This window comes from Rhinatrema bivittatum, chromosome 6, assembly GCF_901001135.1.
Source record: "Rhinatrema bivittatum chromosome 6, aRhiBiv1.1, whole genome shotgun sequence".
Taxonomy (NCBI): Eukaryota; Metazoa; Chordata; class Amphibia; order Gymnophiona; family Rhinatrematidae; genus Rhinatrema; species Rhinatrema bivittatum.
In genome coordinates, this window is record NC_042620.1 from 206,820,790 (window position 1) to 206,839,111 (window position 18,322).

At 41.0% G+C, this 18,322-nt stretch overlaps 1 protein-coding gene across 5 annotated transcripts in view; it reads right to left on the bottom strand.

Annotated features, from left to right (window-relative positions):
• Window positions 1–18,322, bottom strand: part of COL6A3 (collagen type VI alpha 3 chain) — a 385,613-nt gene that overhangs the window by 34,332 nt on the left and 332,959 nt on the right. For all 5 annotated transcript variants that reach the window (XM_029606488.1, XM_029606487.1, XM_029606489.1 and 2 more), the window contains one exon: window positions 3,896–4,159. In XM_029606488.1, the coding sequence (XP_029462348.1) occupies window positions 3,896–4,159 (264 nt within the window). The remainder of the gene's footprint in view (window positions 1–3,895; window positions 4,160–18,322) is intronic.

An 18,322-nucleotide genomic window follows, 5' to 3' on the forward strand; every position in this document is an offset into this window, starting at 1 on the left:
CCTTAGAGTATCCCAACCAAATAGCACCAGTCTCAGGGCCAGTCAGTGCCATTTTCTTGTATAGCCAAACAAACAGCTATACCAAAAATAGGGGGGGGGGGGGCTCTGAGTCCAGCACCAACCATTTTGTTGATGTCTCCTTGGTACAGTTCTCAAGGCTGGCTGGTGTCCTTGTTAAAGGTACAATGGCATGGCAGGAGTAACTGAGGCTTGCTCCTACCACTTTGGCCATGGAAGTCCCAAAATGAATGATTATGTAAAGGCTAGCAAGGGGCCCCTGTTCCTGGCTTATTTGTGGGGGATGATAGGGAAGATGGAGGGGTCTGTGAAGGCCCAGGCTGGGCTTGACTCAACTCAGCCAGCTAGACTATGGAGTCTGGTGAGGTCCCAGGAAACCTCAGAAGCAGTGGTGGTGGCTCTGGGAAGCCAGGGAGCCACTGAACATTTTTTTTTAATGGTTTTTCAAAATAAACTCTGCAGAAAATAAGTTCCTAGCTTAGGAACCTAATTTATGAGCCTAAATTTAGGAACTCATTTTTCAAATATCTGCCCCAGATGTTCAAATACATATATATATGCATAGCTTTCCCTGTGTAATCCCAGTTGCAGATATAGCAGGGTAGGTTCTCTTAGAAAACTCATTAAAGTTATGCAGCTCCAACAGTATCCACTTTTGCTTGTCAATAAGGGATTGGAGAAAAATTTCCCAAAAGATAGCAGTAACTTTCAAAGTGACACAAATATGCACATTTGTGCACGTTTGCCGGCACGCGCACATGGATGCTCCGATTTTATAACAAGCGCATACAAGCGCAGATGATTTTATATCAACACGCGCATGTGCGCACGAATGCCATCTCGAGCCTGTAAGTGGGGGGGATTTTAGTAGATGCATGCGGCGACGCATTAAGCCTATTTCCCAGTTCCCTCTCAGTTTGCACCAGTAAAAGAAAGGACTTCCTAAACCCCCTACCTAACTAGCCTCCCTTTTACCCTACTAATCCCAACCCTTAAAACCCCGCTAACTACCCTTTTTTTTTTTTAAATTTTCCTACTTACATGCAGCCCATAGTAGAAGCAAGCTATGCGGTTTTAGGATCCCGGTGCACACTAGTGTGCGTTACTGACTGTGTGGTGCAGTCTCAGCCCGCCCATTTCCCGCCCATGCCCCACCTATGCCCTGCCTAGACCACACCCAGGTCCCGCCCCCTTTTTGCCAAAACTTTATTATCCGCATCCTGGGAGATATGTGCGTCGCCGCGGGCCTTTTAAAATTTGCGCAGCCTGTGGCGTCCGAGTCGTGCTCGTATCTCCCGGTTTTTACCTCAGTGTGTATATTTTGTAAAGAAACTTCAATGGAACTTTTGCAAGGTGAATAGACAGTAGGCATAATTAAATGAAATCATTCTAAGGAAAACAAAAGTTCACATAAGGAAAGTATACAAAAACAAAAGGAGGTCCTTATTCAAAAGCATTTAGCCTGCTAACTCAGAAATTAGCTAGCTAAATGAATATTTGGACACGTAACCGGCTAAATTTTAGCTGGCTAATAAGTTAGGGGGCTAGAATTTAAAAGGATAAGTTAGGGCCATTCTGGGGGTGTAACTTGAAAGAGCTGAGTTAGCCGGCCAAGTTAAGCAGCTAATTCCGATATTCAGAGTTCGATGAATGACTTAGCCGGCTAAGGGCCTTATTTACTAAGCACTTGTCCCATAGACACAGAATGGAAGAAAAGTTTTAGTAAAATCAGGCCTGGTTGGACCAAAAAGTGCCCTAAAGTTAGCCGGCTATAGTTAGCTGGCTAAATTTAGGATAGCCGGTTTTATTCAATAGTGCAACTACACTATTGAATATACCTCCAAAGATAGTCATTTTGATTTATTCATGAAAGGAGGTACAGCAAGAGAAATAAACAAACTAATTTAGCTTTTGAAAAGGATGTCTAAACAAAAAGGGCAAAACAGGTACATGGAATCGCAGCGTAGAAAGACAGGAAAGCGTATATGGAAAGAATAGGGGAAGGAAGATAGCCAGGAGAACAAAGGCACAAAGAGAAGAAAAGAAGCCGGTAAAGCAAGGAACAAACCTTTTCTAGATATTCTAGCAAACAGACAGAGTTAGGATTCTAGAACTGAATGGGGAAGGGGAAGAGTGAAATTGAGGAGGACTGGGAAAAAGGAGAAATATTACATACAAGTTTTTGTGCATTGTTCACAGCAGGGATTAATGAAGGATGTAAGAAGTGCAGGAGCAGTACTAGCAACACAGAGGGAGGCTCCAGTCTATTAAGAGTGGAGCTAGTTAAGAAACGTCATAGGAAGTTAAGGCAGGCAGCAGCACTGACAATCCAGTTCAGTCACTCACTGGGGACAGGAATGGTTCTAGAGGAATTGAGCTGGGCAGATGCAGCACTCTCCACAAAAGCTGGAGTGGGGAAAGCAGGCAAGTCTGACCTTGATACGGGGAAATTAATGGATTAACTAGCAAAGGAAAAGATTTTGGAATCCATGGATTGAAGGACCTGAGCCAGCATGGATTCACCAGGGGGGAGATCACAGAAATCAAATTCCATTGATTTATTTGGCTTGCTGACAAAAGAATTATATCAAAGGAGAGTGCTGGATATGGAACACTTAGATTTCACTAAGACTTTTAATATTGTTTCATACTGAAGGCTCGTAAACAAGTTGGACAGCCTGGGTATGGGTTGACAGTTAATTGGTTCATTCCAGAAAGAACATCAGGGATCAATCTTGGTGCCAGTTCATTTTTCCAGATAAAATTAAAATCTGCAACAGGGCTGACTGATATATAAGGAAGAGTGGAAAAATGATGACAGATCTAATAAAATTCACAGCAGCTCATCAAGACTGTGGAAGCTATAATTCCATGCAAGTCATAATGCACATATACAGTACCAATCATTTTTTATTGGAAAGGAGCTCTAGGAATCACAATATAAAGTGGGACTGAGTAGAATTTGGAGTAGTGTAAGGGAGCATTTCTTAATGGAAAAGACAGTCGATGTATGTAATGGAATTTGAGAAAGCACCTAATGAACACAAATGATCCTTGGCATTGGGGAAGCAAGCGGGAAATACTATAGAAAGGAAATACATTTCTTCTAAAACTAATTTCTTTGAAATTTGGCTTCAGTTTCCCTTGCAAGAAGAAAGACAAGGAGTATTAAAAATTCCTCCCTTCCCAAATTCAGTTTTTTTCAAGGTTTCTCATGTTTCACCAGCAGTGTCAGGAGAGCAAATGTGAGAGTTAGCCTTAGACCATTCAGGGATAACTCCCCATCAACACCTAGGGAGCACTGCCCATAATAAATCAAGGCCAAACCTGCTTCAAATTGATACTATAGATGATAAAACATAGAGAGGGCAATTTCAAAGCCATTCATGCAAGTGAACAGCAATTTACGAGGCATAAATTGCCTGTCTCCCCCTAAATAGCTAAAAATATGTGTAATGTTCCACATATTTATTTTGTGGTGTATAGGGCGAAGGCAAAGTATATGTGGTGATCAACGTGCATAGTTTAAGATGCATTTAGAGGAGGAACTACTGAGGTGTGTTTTGGTGGGTTCAGAAAGTAATGCACTTAGACTGTATTTTCAAGTCTATGCACTTTCCCAATCAAAATCTATGCACAAAAAAGCAGCAGAAAATGTCTACGGGTATTTGTACCCAGGGCAAGTTTCTAAGAGAAAGTAGGTGCATACTTTCCCTTTTGAGAATCAGTCTAAAGTTTGTATGTAAAAAGTACCCACAGACTTTGTCCCAATGTGGACCATTTGAAAAATTTTCTCTTTAAGAAACTAAATAGCAGGAACATATGAAAGTTTTAAAAAAGCATATCGGGAGAACAGTAGAGCAGGATGAGTTCTTACTTGTGCTGAATGTGGCAAAGTAGGTAACTTTTGCTTGTGCATTATGGTAGCCTGTGATGGTCACATGGTACTGATGCCCGCTCTTGAGTCCTCCAATGACACTTTCTGTCCCACTGATGCTCTGCTTGAGAATCAGAGCAGGGTCGCTGGCTGAGGTGATGGTAAGATTATACGTGTAAACGTTCTGGGGCTCAGGGTTCACCCAATGGACCTTAACACTGTTTTCGGATACATCAGAAAAGTAGATCTCACCCTTTGTTTTACCTGAATTAAAAGAAATTGTAAGATAAGTAAGATAAGAGGCATTTGTAGAGAAGTTACAAGAGAAATAAAATATTGAAAATGTTCTTTTCCCTATAAAAAGTTACTGGCCAAAGGAAAAAGAAACTCCAAAGATTTTTAGACAAGGCTCCCCATTATATAGTATCTGCCTATATTTTTGAGAGAGCTAGTGAAATTTTCAGTATTTTGCATTTATATATGTTTTCATGAACTCTTGCATTCTGGTCAGAGTCAGTGCTTGTCTATGTACATTTTCACTAAAACAGGAATCAGCAAGAATAACAACAGTAGGCACTGCCACATAGTAACCTAACATATCTTGAAGTGTTGCATGAAAATGCAAATTTTTTGACAAAGGTTGAACATGTGGAGGTCAATATTCAGCCACTATCTGGCTGAGCAAGTGCCAGATAAGTTTACCTAGCTAACTATGTGCCTGATTCACTAAGAGTTTTTTCCATAGACACAAAATGGGAGAAAAGCCTTAATGAATCTGGCCCTATATTTGGTGTTTGGTTATGATGGATACGGCTGAATATTGGCACTTATCTGACTAAGGCCTGGATTTATCAAAATGCACTAAATATTGCATGTGATAGGAAAAGGGGTGTGTTTTATGGTAATAGGCAGTTTATTGCGCTAATACCTATGCAAAGCGCTATCTTAGCACAAATTGAGATAAAGTTTTCACACTTTGCAATAACCACTTTGACATTCAAAGTGAGACATAGGAACAGAACAGTGCTCTCTTGTGAAGATTTGATGACCTTTGGAGTGAGGAAACTCACCCAAAGATGAGATTTGTGCAATGTTCTCTCAACCTAGCTTGATGGACTCTCTACCTGGGTAACATCAAGCTAGGTTGAGAGAACACTGCACAAATCTCATCTCTGAAGGTCATCAAATCTTCACAAGAGAGCACTGTTCTGTTCGTATGTCTCACTTTGAAGGTCAAAGTGGCCCCTAACCCCTACACTAATACCTAAACCCCACCTCGAGTTACTAGGTGGGCCTCCCATAGAGATATAAATACCTATCTAGTGTGAAGGCATTATGGCTAGGTTCTCTCTCTCTCTCTCTCTCCCTCCCTTTCCCCAAATATACTGTTCAGCGCTGGATTTGTCATTAGGTACTCATTTTCAGGCAGATTTTAAATGCTCAACATGTGTAAATTCTGGCATTTATGCGTGCCGGGCAAATCTCCCAAGAGGCCCACCATGCACGTAAAGGCTGGTACTCGCTCAAGTGCCGAGCCTCTTGGGAGGGAACTGGGGAAGGCCAAATGTGACACCACGCGAGGTATGCAAAAGTCCTCCCCCTTGTGCACGGCCCATTGATTTTATAACATGCGCGCACCTGCACACGCATGTTATAAAATCGGCGCATCCATGTGCACATGCCAGCAAGCGCACGCAGATGGACATGCGAGCACAGCTATTAAAATCTACCCTTATGTTTGTGCCAAGAGTGGCAAACATTTAGGAGCAGCAGGCTGATTAAGATTTTCTGCCTTCCAGCTCTGCAGAAGCTCATTCAGCAGAGAGCAGCCTTCTGCTATCCTGTAATAGATTCTTATAGATGATGGGGGAGTAAAAACATCAAGGGCCCAATAGTGAAAGTGCAAGTCATATCCAGCTAAGTTACTTACGTGGCCAGCACTGAATATTGGGCCCTAAAGTGCTTAGAAATGGCAAAACCCCTAAATCCATCCCTTATAATAGCTCTCATATATTTAAAAACATAATAGTTCACCCACACAGGACTCTCTAGATAAACAAAGAATAAGCACAGATCACTAAAACTGGAGATGTAAAACTTCCATTTGCTCTCCCATATTTTGTCATACAGAGCAGTGTTATTTCTTAGCATGTATGTTAACTTTTCTATGAATACAAAATCATGAACTTGCCTATGCCAGTGTTCTAATGTGGGGGGCACTTGTATTTAGCAAAGACTTGACCCCACCATCATCCCAACAGACAAAGTTCTGGCACAAAATCCACATTATTATCATGAATTGCACAAGCCACTTGCTTCACTCTGCCCCAAAAAGTAGACACAAAGGGGCACTGCCACCAAACATGCATGCATGTGGCCACTTGACCACAACTCTGCCAACAGAATTTGGACAATAACGAAAAAAATGTAAAAAGTACAAAAGGGGTCTGTAAACACATAAAGGAATGTTTAATCATGAGCTAAGAGCACTGAGTGCACATTGAAACACTATTGGCTTCCTGCCATTTCTATTTTCAGCATTCTGCTCTCACTTATAGAACAAGATCTGTATTCCATTGCTCTTCAGCCACAACCTAGGGTTCAGTTGCTAGGCCGGTCTGTTCAATAGCCTTGCATATTAGCGAGCTGACTTTCCAAAGTGAGTCTTCTTGCATAAAGACCATCTCAACTGGTGAGGGGCTTAGCAATTCCCAGCCACCCAATCTATGTCTTTGCATTTCCCTGATCAGATAATCATAATGATTATTGCACCTCTCTGACACTGTGAATTCTGAACATAACTTGTTAAAAGACTTTAAGACATCCCTCTCATATAGTTGTCACAGGAATCTAAGGCCTGTGTCCCACCATTCCTTAGCTTCTGGATTAAAAGCATGTACCAATGCATGAGGATTTCTCCAGACTGGAGAAAGGGGCGATGAACAGCACAGAACAATCTTTGGACTTTTTCCCATCACTTTCCAAATCTTAACAGTACAGGATATAAGAGGACACACCCAGCAGGTCCTTCTTTTTTTGCATTGACTGATGGGGCTGCACTAACAATGAGGAAAAATCCACTTCTTCAGCCAAGGCACTCTCCAGTGAAAACCAAGCAATAGAGAAGTGTCCTTGTTAAGCCAGGTATAGACTTAGACACCCCCCAACCTAGCGACCCAAATATGCACTACCCACTGTTCCTACCTTATCACCATGCTTGTAAAACTGCTGTCAAAAGTATCTAGATGCCCATTCTAAATTATAAAATTATAGCACTTTATGTTTCTGCTGCCACTGTACCAATGCTCTATATACTTTAAGAGAGCCAAAAAACTTATGTTTTGTTTCCAGCTGGCTAATTTAACTCGGTGGCTTTGCAACTATCACTAAAAATTGTGACCCTGCCCTCCTTTTGGGGTTTTGCATTGGAAGGGCCGCCTCCTTTTTGAGCCCATCCTCTCTCTTTGGGAAGGGGTCATGCTTCTAAATATAGTTGGGCTGGGCGTGCTCAGCAGGAGCAGCTCCTCTTAGACCCACTTGGGTTGAAGACTGAGGGGAAGGCGTTTGAGGTGGGGTTTCGGAAGGCCTCACGGTTGACCAGAGGTAGTCTTTAAAAGGTTTTGAGAGTTTTTTAATTTTTTTGACCAGTTCCTACAGGAAGGCTGTTCCCCCCCCCCCCCCCTGTCTGACGGGCTGGAGTTCCTGCAAATCTATCCTGTGACCACAGCTTTGAAGTGCCTGGATAAATAAATAAATAAATAAATATATAGTGTGGATAGATATATCTGGATTTTGAAGATCGGTTGGGTAACAGATTGGAGTCAGAAGGGTTTTTTGTTTTTTTCCTCCTCCTATTTCATGCTGGTGAAATTATTTCCTACCCTCTATGGGGAAGGAGTATTGGACACTGATTCAGTGAGAGGAAAAATAGCTACAAGAGTTTAAATCATGGATAAAAAGACTGTGGCATTTGTAGTTATGATCTTTCTTTTGCTGTTTATGATTTTTGTAGTATTGGACCAGATATTATTTTTTTTAAGATAAAGTAAATTCTTTTGTGTTTAACACCATCATTACCTCCACACTGTGTTTTTGGGTACCTGCACTGCCAAGTGAACCCAGTTACAGTGAGCATTTTGGTCAGTGACTGAGAAGTGGTTGAAAATGAGTGGCTGTTTGAAAATACCCATCACTGCACTAAGGGCCCCAGAGGTTTAGACCTCCTCCCCACAGTGAACCTCGACATCCGAGGAGCTACTGGAGCAGTGTCATGGCAGAGAGAATCCGAGGTTCAGGGCATTCATAGCATCCTGGGAACTGTGTGGCCTCTTTATTCGGTCTCTAAAGCAAGAGAGGATTACATAAGGACTTCTCTTTTTTAAATCCCTTCCTATTCTGGAAGAGATTAGCATAACTAATAAGTTTTTCCCTGAGGACTGTATTTAGGGTTTCCCATAACAGGAAAGGGCTGTAATCGCCTCCCTTGCGAACATCCAAAAATTCCTTCACAGCATCAGATATCAATGTACAAAATGGTTGTTGATGTAGCAAAGATAAATTCAGTTGCTAGCACCTCTCCGAAGCCAGGGACTGTGATAATTTGATACATGGTAGGATGAGGCTATGATCTGAAATGTGACTAACCAGAATGTCAGATGGCCTTTGAGCAAATAAAGAAATCCATCTGGCAGTATGAGGTATGTTGTTGAGAGAAACAGGAAAAATCCCTCCCAGCTGCATTCTGTTCTTGCCAGACAACTATCAGGCCCCATCTTTTCATTATTACATGGAGGATCTCTGTCTGTCCCAGGGGCTAAGCACAGGAGGACCTGTCCTTGGCAAGATCAAGATGTGTTCCACTCACCACCGATAATGTAGGGTAATGATGAAAAGGAATCAAGCATATCAGATGGCTCTCTGTAGCATTCCCTCAGAGTACCAATGGGCCCATATACACAAGAAAGAGCAAATTGGGTATCAAACAGAAAAATTTCCATAAGCGTATATCTCTCCGCTGGATCTATTAATGTTTTATCAATCACTAGTCAAGAGATTTGTGTATAGGAACACAAACCTCCCAAATCAGTTTCTGTTACAGTGTGGTGACTTAGGGAATAGCCATTGCTCCTTACTGGCATTAGTAGCATGGAATTTATTTACTGTTTGGGTAGTTGCCAGGAACTTGTATCCTGGATTAGCCACTGTTGAAAACAGGAAACTGAGCTTGATGGACTCTTGATCTGATCCAGTATTGCAACTTCTTAGGTTCTTATGAGGTGTGTTTCTTGCAGGAGTGCTATATGTCTCCTGTCTGTTAAGAAAAATACAAATTCTGCTTCTTTTAGTAGGAACGAGATAATGTTGATTGTGGATCTAGCCATAATCTTTATGTCTCCAGAGTAAGATAAGCAGATCTCCCATGTGAAACCAATTACTGGCAGGATAACTAAGAAGAAAACTTTGTATATAGTAGTTCTATACGCTTATGAAGTTTTGCAGCTTAAAAACAGAACCAAAACTTGACTTGTTCCATTAACCTATCATCCCCACTTTTGGCGGTTGTCCAGGGAAGAGAATCAGTAACACAGGAAGTGAACCTCCCCCAAGCCCATTATGCCCCAAAGAACCAAACATCCTAACTCACCTTTCAAACAGAGCTCCATTCAGGTGGGGACGGCCTGAGACCTAGGAGCTGTACTATATAAGAATGCTTCCTTCCAAATTTCACACTCCCTGAACATTGATAACATCCCAGAACCTACCACCTCCACCCCCTCCTCCTGATAACTATCACCCAGAAGGTCCATAATAAGTCTGTAATCCCTCAAGACCTCCAGTAGCTCAGAGCATGTCCACTAACTTACAATCAAAAATCATCCCTTTCTGTATAGAAGATCGCTGTTGTCATTCTTCATGGCTAAAGATGGACTTCTCGGTAGTGATCATGTATCCCAGAAGCTCCCACACATGTGACTCAAGCCAGAGGGAATGCCCAATCATACAGGCCATTGCCAGGACATGTGCAGTGGCGGCTCCACCATGGTCAGCTCTGGCTGCAGCAACAGGTTGAGGAAATTAAATGCAAGACCCAAAACAATGCCCACCCAAACCTCAGCCTCCTCAATGCCCAACAAACTCTTACCCCACAACTCCATTGTGCCCCCCTGTATGAAATCATGTGAACAACAGCATTTCGTATCATATTCGATGGAAGTAATAGCTCAGCCTGTTTATTTTTCTCTTGATGACACAAAAAGAATATGAAAATCTAAAAGCTTCTTCAGCCAATCCAGTCCTCTGCAAAAACACTTGCACTTCTTTTGCTGAGTTGAAGATAATGGTTTTATCTGCATGCCTGACCCACAACCGTGCAGGGTAAAGCATGGCAAATGGAATCCCTTTTTGATATAGTCCTTTCTTCACTTCATTGAATTTGAGTCATTTCTTCTGCAGATCAGTCAAGACATCTTGAAATATAAAGACCTTCTTGTCTCGTATATTAAGCTCTCTAGCCTTCTGACTTGCATCCATAACTCTGCACTTGTCTCCATAATTGTGATGGCAGACAATCACCACTCTTGGCCATTTTTCTTAAGAGCCGGTGCTAGGGATCTGTGTGCCCAATCCATTTCTATTCTTCTGTTCTTGCAGGGTATATTTAGGAGAGTTGGCAGCCATGTAGTAAAGTACTCCACTGGATTGGTCCCCTCTACTTTCTCCGAGTGCCTGACTGTTCTAATATTATTTTGCTGATTCCTGTTTTCTAGATCATCTTGCCTCTCTACCACCCGTATGTGGGAGCACTCCAGGACCTCTAATTTCTGTTGTGTGTTTTGTGAGGAACATCTCTAGTTCCTCTACCCGTTCAGAGACAGAATCTAGTCAGGCAATAGTTTTCTCCTACAACAGAGACCAGCTGCGAGACTCTTATCAACAAGTGATTCCAGTTTAGAAGGCTTTTATGAATTTTGTCACCTAGCTGGCCCATAACAGATGATATAGCTTCTACCTAACTGCAAGGACAGTTAGAGAGGGGCTGGACCAGGAAGCAGAACTGCTCTTTTCTATTCTGCTGTGTGTGCTTTCTGCTTCAGCCCATCATCTACTTCCTCTGCAGTGCTTCCCGGTCACCATGGCGACAAGGAGACAAAAGCCACATTTTGAATAGGAAAGAGTCACATGTGGCTCCTGAGCCACATGTTGTCCACCCCTGCACTAGTTTTTCTCAAGAGTGACAGTGAAAAAGATGCAAACTAGTGTTAGGGAGCTTCACTGACTGCTCAGGGCAAGTGTATCACATGACCCCCCCCCCCTCCCTCCCCAAATACTGAGTTGTTTTGAGCTGGTGAGTTTTGTATTTTTATATAGTTTAAATATTGTTTATTTATAATCTAAATATTGTTTAAAAATGTGACTGTTTCCAATAAAATCTTGAATTTTTGCCTGTTCAGAGTTATAATTCTTTATGCAAAATTATGCAAATTTGCCACATAATTGCCAGAGAATTTTGAAATATCTGTGTAGGAAACTAGAGGTTCTTCTTATCTCTTTGCTATTAAAACAGTACTTTTACTACTGCTGTTATAAAGAGGACATCTCCCTGGCTTGTTTGATTTTGTTTAGAAGGCATTCTCTTATGTAAACAAACTACGATTGTGCAAAACATTTTCTAACACAAAATGGGTTGTGGTACCAGGCAATACAAAAGACGATAAAGAGAAAGTCACAGATAACAACATCCCAGGAACAGAGTCTCATATTGCTTTGACTGCTTGCAACACTTTTGTTTAAAGCTTAGATAGGTGCTGAAGCTTGGTCCCCTTCTGAACCGCACATCTTTTAAAAACAAAGAAGTCAATATTAAAAAAAAAATCCATCTAAGTAAGTTAACTGGATAATGCTTATCCGACTAACTTCCAAGGGATATTCAACAGCATGGCTGGCTGCTGCATATCCCCTTAGAAATCACTATGTAGCTGAATAAGTCTTATCCAGCTAACTTTAGACCTGCTCAGTAGCAGGTCTAACTTATCCAGTTAACTTAACCGGATAAGTTTGAATATCACTGTTTATCTGGCTAAGTTTACTGTATAAGTAGTTGCTCTCCGACATTCGCATTTCCTGCCTACCATTTAGCCAGATAAGTACATATCCAGATATGTGGCAGCTGCTAAACTTGGCCAGATATTCAGCCATCGCCACTTAGCCGGATAAATCCTTATTTATCCAGCTAAGTGGCACTGAATATCAGCCTTGTAATGCAGTTGATGGTCATTGCTCTGCTGGATTGCTGTAATATTCCTTACATGGGTCTACCAGTTGAGATGAATGCTTTGACTTCAAGTAAACCAGAATATGGTGGATAGAGCTTTCTTTAGATGTTCAAGGAAGACTAGTGCTGCCACTTTGCTGTTTAAACTATATTGGATCCCCATAGAGGATCACGAAAGGTTTAAACTATATACCATGGTCTGTGGAACCGTGAGGGCTAACAGTTCTGCTATTTCTCAAACAGGGTGAGCTATTAACAGCCAGGACGTAACTGTAGATCAAGCCAAGAGGCATTAATGTGTCACGATTTCACCTGCCATGAGGCCTCACTGTGCCCTGATCCAGCCTGCTATGCCACCTTCCCACCAGAAGAGGCTTTTCTATGGCCACTATGTCTTTTTTGAGATAGGGCAATCAGATCCGCACACTACTCCCAAGGTGTGCACCATGAATCTATATGAAAGCATAAACTCAATTCCTTTACAAATAATTCTTAACATTCTATTTGCCTTTTTGACCACTGCCGCATACTGAGCTCAAGATTTCAAGGTATTGTCCACAAGGTCTCTGAGGTCCTTTACCTAGGTGCTTGCTCCTAACACAAAAACCAGCATTGTGTTACCTGTATTGGGATTATTTTTCTCTATATGCATTCCTTTACACTTGTCCACAGTGAATTGCATTTGCCATTTAGATGTTAGTCTCACAAGATCCTTCTGCATCTCTTCCTAATCTGCTGCTGTTTTAATGACTCAAAACAATTTTTTGTCATCTGCAAATCTGGCCACTTCACTTGTTCCTTTCTCCAGATCATTTATGAATATGTTAAATTGCACAAGTCACAATACAGACGCCCTGGGGCACTCCACTAATAAACTTTCTCTATTTGGAAAACTGATCATTTAGTCCTACCTTTTATATCCTTTTATCCAGTTATCAATACAGAATAGGTCACCTAATCAGATCCCATGACTTCCCAAATTCCTGAGAAGTCTCTCAGGAGGGACTTTGCATTTTGAAAATCTAAATACACTATATAAGCTGGCTCATCTTTACCTGTCTGGTTGTTTACACCTTCAAAAAATCTAGTAGATTGAGAAAGCAAGACTTCCCTTTCAAATATCATGTTGTCTCTCCTCCATTACATCATGTCTATCTATGTGGTTAGTAATTTTGTTTTTAAAAATAGCTCCTACCATTTTGCCTGGCACTCAAATCAGGCTCACTGGTCAATAGTTTTCAGGATCACTTCTGGAGCCCTTTTTAAAAATTGGCATCTTATTGGTCATCCTCCAGTCTTCTGGTACCATGACTGTTTTTTATTATAGGTTGCAAATTGCTAGAATAAATTCTGCAGTTTTATGTTTGAGTTTGTTCAAGATTCTCAGGAGAATACCATCAGGTCCTGGTAATTTATTATGCATTAGTCTTTCAATCTGTTTTATTACATCCTCCAGTTTCACTTTAGTCACTTAGAATTATTAATATAAAAAAATGTTTACGGTATGGGTATAACCCCAACATGTTTCTCAGTAAAAATAGAGGCAAATAATTAATTTAGTTTTTCTGTTTCCTTGTTCTCCCTGACCTTTTTATTCTTTGGTCATCTAATGGTCCAACTGACTCCCTCAAAGGCTTTTTGCTTTGAATGGACTTGAACATTTTTATTACTTGTTTTTCCGACTAAGGTAAGCTTCTTTTCAAATTTTCTCTTTGTCTGCTTACTTACTTTTATACATCTAACTTGCCAATGCTTTGCTCATCCCTATTTTCCTCATTTAGGCCTGCTTTCCATTATTTGAATGATGCCCTTTTGGTTTTATTTGCCTCTTTCACCACATACTATGTATCAGTTGTTTGATTTTTCTTCAGGCTTTTTTAATACATAGAACCCATTTTGTCTAGGCCTCAAGGATGGTAATTTTAAACAGTGTCCTACAAGTTTTTAACTTGTGAATTGCTTCTTTTAATTTTTTTTCTAACAAATGTCCTCATTTTATTATAGTCTTCTTTTTCATAATTAAATACTACTATAGTAGTTTTCCTTAGTATTTGTCCTCCAGTGATTACGTCAAATTTTATTACATTTTGATGAATGTTGCCAAGTAGCTCCATTACCTTTATCTCTTGCATCGGGTCTTGCATTCCACTGAGAACTAGATTTAATATTTTTATTTATTTATAGATATTTGATATTCCACATTTTACCAGGGATGGCCTCAAGATGGATTATAACAAAATTAGAAAAGACAATTCTTTAAATTAACTATTCAAATAATGTCAATTAATAGTTATTATAGCACTAAGAGTCAGTGGTGTGTAACTTATAGTCTTTATTCATGTTAGGTAGGTCAGTGGGCTGGAGGTTTCTGCTGGGAAGGCCTAGGTGAAAAGCCATGCTTTAGCTTTTTTTCTTGAAAGTGGGATGGTTGGGTTCAAGGTGTAGGGCCAGAGGTAACTTATTCACAATATTTGAGGGTAAATCTTTAAAGTCTGGCGCACACAAATACCGGGAGATATGCATGTGGCTGGGCTGGGCCGGGCCATGTGTGTGTCAAGTGCATTTTTGAAGTGGCCTGGCCATGCACATATCTCCCGGTACGCGCAGAAGCGCTGGGGTCTGTAAAAGGGGTGGGCCAGGGGTGGTGCGGGGGCCGGCCAGGACAGCGACCATTAGGCCCTGTCCCAGTGAAGCACCAGCTGGTGCGCAGAACTTATTTCACCTCTGAAGAGGAAGTAAGTTTTAAAATAAAAAAAATTTGACTATTTGGGGGGAGATTAAGGGTTGGAGAGGAGAGGGGAAAAGGGAGAAAGAGTAGGTAGGGGGATAGGGAAGTTCCCTCCCAGTCCGCTCCTAAAAGCGGACTGGGAGGGAACTGGGAATGGCCTAATTACATTGCTGTGCATTTTTTTTTAGAAAATTCCCCCTTGCACGTGCGTCGCGACACGCCCACACATGAACGCGCCGATATAAAATCAGCGCGCGCATGTGAGTGTGGGTATCATATTTTATAACATATGAGCAGTGATGAGTGCATGTTATAAAATTGACGTGTCCATGTGTGCGCACTGGGAACCGTGCGCGTCTTTGAAAATCTACGTCTTGGTGTGTAGCAACTGAAGGCCCAAAGTCTAGGCAGGATAGTCTGGAAGAGGCAAGAGGTAGGGCTGTGAGAATTGGAGTTCTCTTTTGGGAGTGTAAGAGAGAAGAATTTGACATAGATGGTTTGGGGCCTGTCTGTTCATGCACTTGAAGATGAAGCAGAGAGTTTTGAATTTTATACTGCTTTTAATTGGGAGCCAGTGCAGTTGATGTAGCACCAGTTTTATGTGGTCAATGGCAGCTGTATTCTCTAGGACAGGGCTTCCCAAACCTGTCCTGGGGACTCCACATCCAGTCGTGTTTTCAGGATATCCACAATGAATATGCATGAGATACATTTGCATACCATGGAGACTCAGTATATGCAAATTTATCTCATGTATATTCATTGAGGATATCCTGAAAACCCAACTGGCTGTGGGATCCCCAGGACAGGTTTGGGAAGCCCTGCTCTAGGACCTGGAGGTACTTCATACTATATTGTGAAATGCCATTGACTAGAAAGTTGAACCCCTAGGCATTGACCTGATTCCTTGGGATGCAGGGGGGTTCTTGACAGGAAAGGTAACAATCATAGGGGAGTGACCTTGATGGCTGATCCACAGAAGTTCTGATTTGGAGAAGTTCAGTTTGAGTTTATGGTCATTAAGTGATCAGACTTCTGCAGTAATGGAAAGCCATCTTTCCCCCTCTCATTGGTTCCATGACCAACTGCTACATGAAGCAGTCATTGATGGCATCCAGGTACTTTACCTCCCTTGTAAGTCCTGATGTGAAATTTACCAAATCAATACTTGTGACGTCTTTCAGTAATACCGTGTTGCCCATTTTAGTAGTCTGTCTAATTTCTGTTAGCATTTTGCAATTTGTTTCCTCATTCTGGTAAGGAGCATGGTACTATATCCTCATTACTATACTTTCCCTTTTAACTTTTGGAATTTCAGTCCATAAGGATTCAAGAGTACAGTTTGTTTCCTGCAAAATTCTATCCTGCTTGACTCTGCCATCCTTAACATATAGTGCCACCCCTCCACTAATTTTATCGCCCTCCCATATTAACATAACTTATACCCCAGTATCATAGTGTCCCAATAGTTATCCTCCTTCTACCTAGTCTCCAAGGTGCTTATTTTGTCTATATTTATTTATTTATTTAAAATCTTTTCTATACCGTCGCTAAGTTATATACCATCGCAATGGTTTACATGTAGGCACATATTTAATGTAGGTGAAAGTGTACTATAGTACATTCTAACAGGTGCCGTCAAAGGTTCGGTTACAATATATCATTAGACAAAATAATTTTTAGAGAAGTGGGTCATGACCAAGTGTACTGAAAGTACTTTTACGGGTAAATTTATCATACATAGTGTTATCAATATGCTAGTTGTGATGTGGGGTTCATAGACTACTACTAATTCTACTACTTCCTTTCTCAACATATATTCTAGCTCTCCAGTCTTGTTTTTCAGTTTTCTGGCATTCAAATACAAACATTTTAAAATAGATTATTTGTATTTCTATTTTATATGTATCCATAAACTGCTTATTATTTGGAGTCATTTTTATCTGCAAGCTCTGTATTTACATACATCTGGGCTTTCTCAGCTTTTACAACCACTTCTCTATCAGGACATTCTAACTTACTTGGGACTTCATTTACTAAGCATTTTTCCCATAGGCACAGAATGGGAGAAAAGCCTTAGTAAATCTGGGCCTTAGTTTGCTAATATCCTTTGAAGATACATTAATCCAAACTGTCAGCTTTCACCCATGTTCTAGCTGCTCTATTTCCATTTTAAAGGTAGTGCTAGTAGCCTGGTTCCACTCTGGTTAAGATGAATCCCATTCTGTTGACAGACTCCTCCTTCCTCAGAATTTCCCCAGTCCTAAAAAATCTAAACCCCTTTTTCCCTATACCATTGTCTCATCCATACATTGAGACTCTGGAGCTCACTTAGCCTCTAGATGGTCTCCATGTGGAATGGGGACCATTTCTGAGAATGCAATCTTGGATGTTCTCGATTTTAATTTCCTACCTAAGAGTCTAAATGTATCTCACTCATGTACCTTCCTATGTCACTGAAACCCACGTGTACCATGACAGCTGGTTCCTCCACAGCTTTCTCTAAAATCTTATCTAGGTAGCACGTGAGGTCGCTACCTTTGCATCAGTCAGTGAAGTTACCAAGCAATCCTCACTCCCACCAGCCATATAGCTATCTACTTTCCTAATGATCGAATCACCCAATACAAAGGCTGTTTTATTCCTTTCCTCCTGGGCACGGACCCCCGGAGACACATCCTTGGTGCAAGAGGATAAAGTATCACTTGGAGCGCAGGTCCTAGCTATAGGATTACTTCCTACCACACCAAGGTGATGGTCTCCTATCAGGTGATCTTACTCTTCAAAAGCAGCACATTGGCTGCTAGACTGGAGTTGGGACTGCTCTACTATGTCCACAAAGGGAGCTCCAGGTCTGCTACTCTGGCCTCCTTAGATTGGACTGGTTCTCTGAGAGCCAGGAGCTCTGTCAACTGGGTGCACACATAAGACAAGAGGATAATCATATATGTGGCATTCAGTGCAGCAGACTGGATAGCCCCCATCTCACGTCTGGGTTTCTGTCTGCATCTTAATTTGTTGAGTTGTTAAAGTCTTAAAAGCTGATTAAGGAGTGTCTCAGTCTAAGTGTTGCTAAATATGATGCTCTTTAAATCTGTGGTTTTTAAATTTGATAACTAGTTGATCAGTAAAAATCAGGATTATTGAATATTATTCTAAATCACTAATTGACTATTTGGAAGACATTCCTCCTAGTAGGGGTAATAATCTATATATATCAAAAAGTATGACTGGTATTATTTTACTAGCATATAATTACCTAGTAAGGAGCTGCTTTGCATGCTTTTGAAAAGCATTTGCATGCAAAGCAACTCATTATATTACCTATGATATAAATGGTTAAATAATGTGCGCGCATTATCGCTATATTAAGGTGTTTACCACACAGTAAACATCTAACACAGCTAAGTCCCTTTTCGTGTGCGAT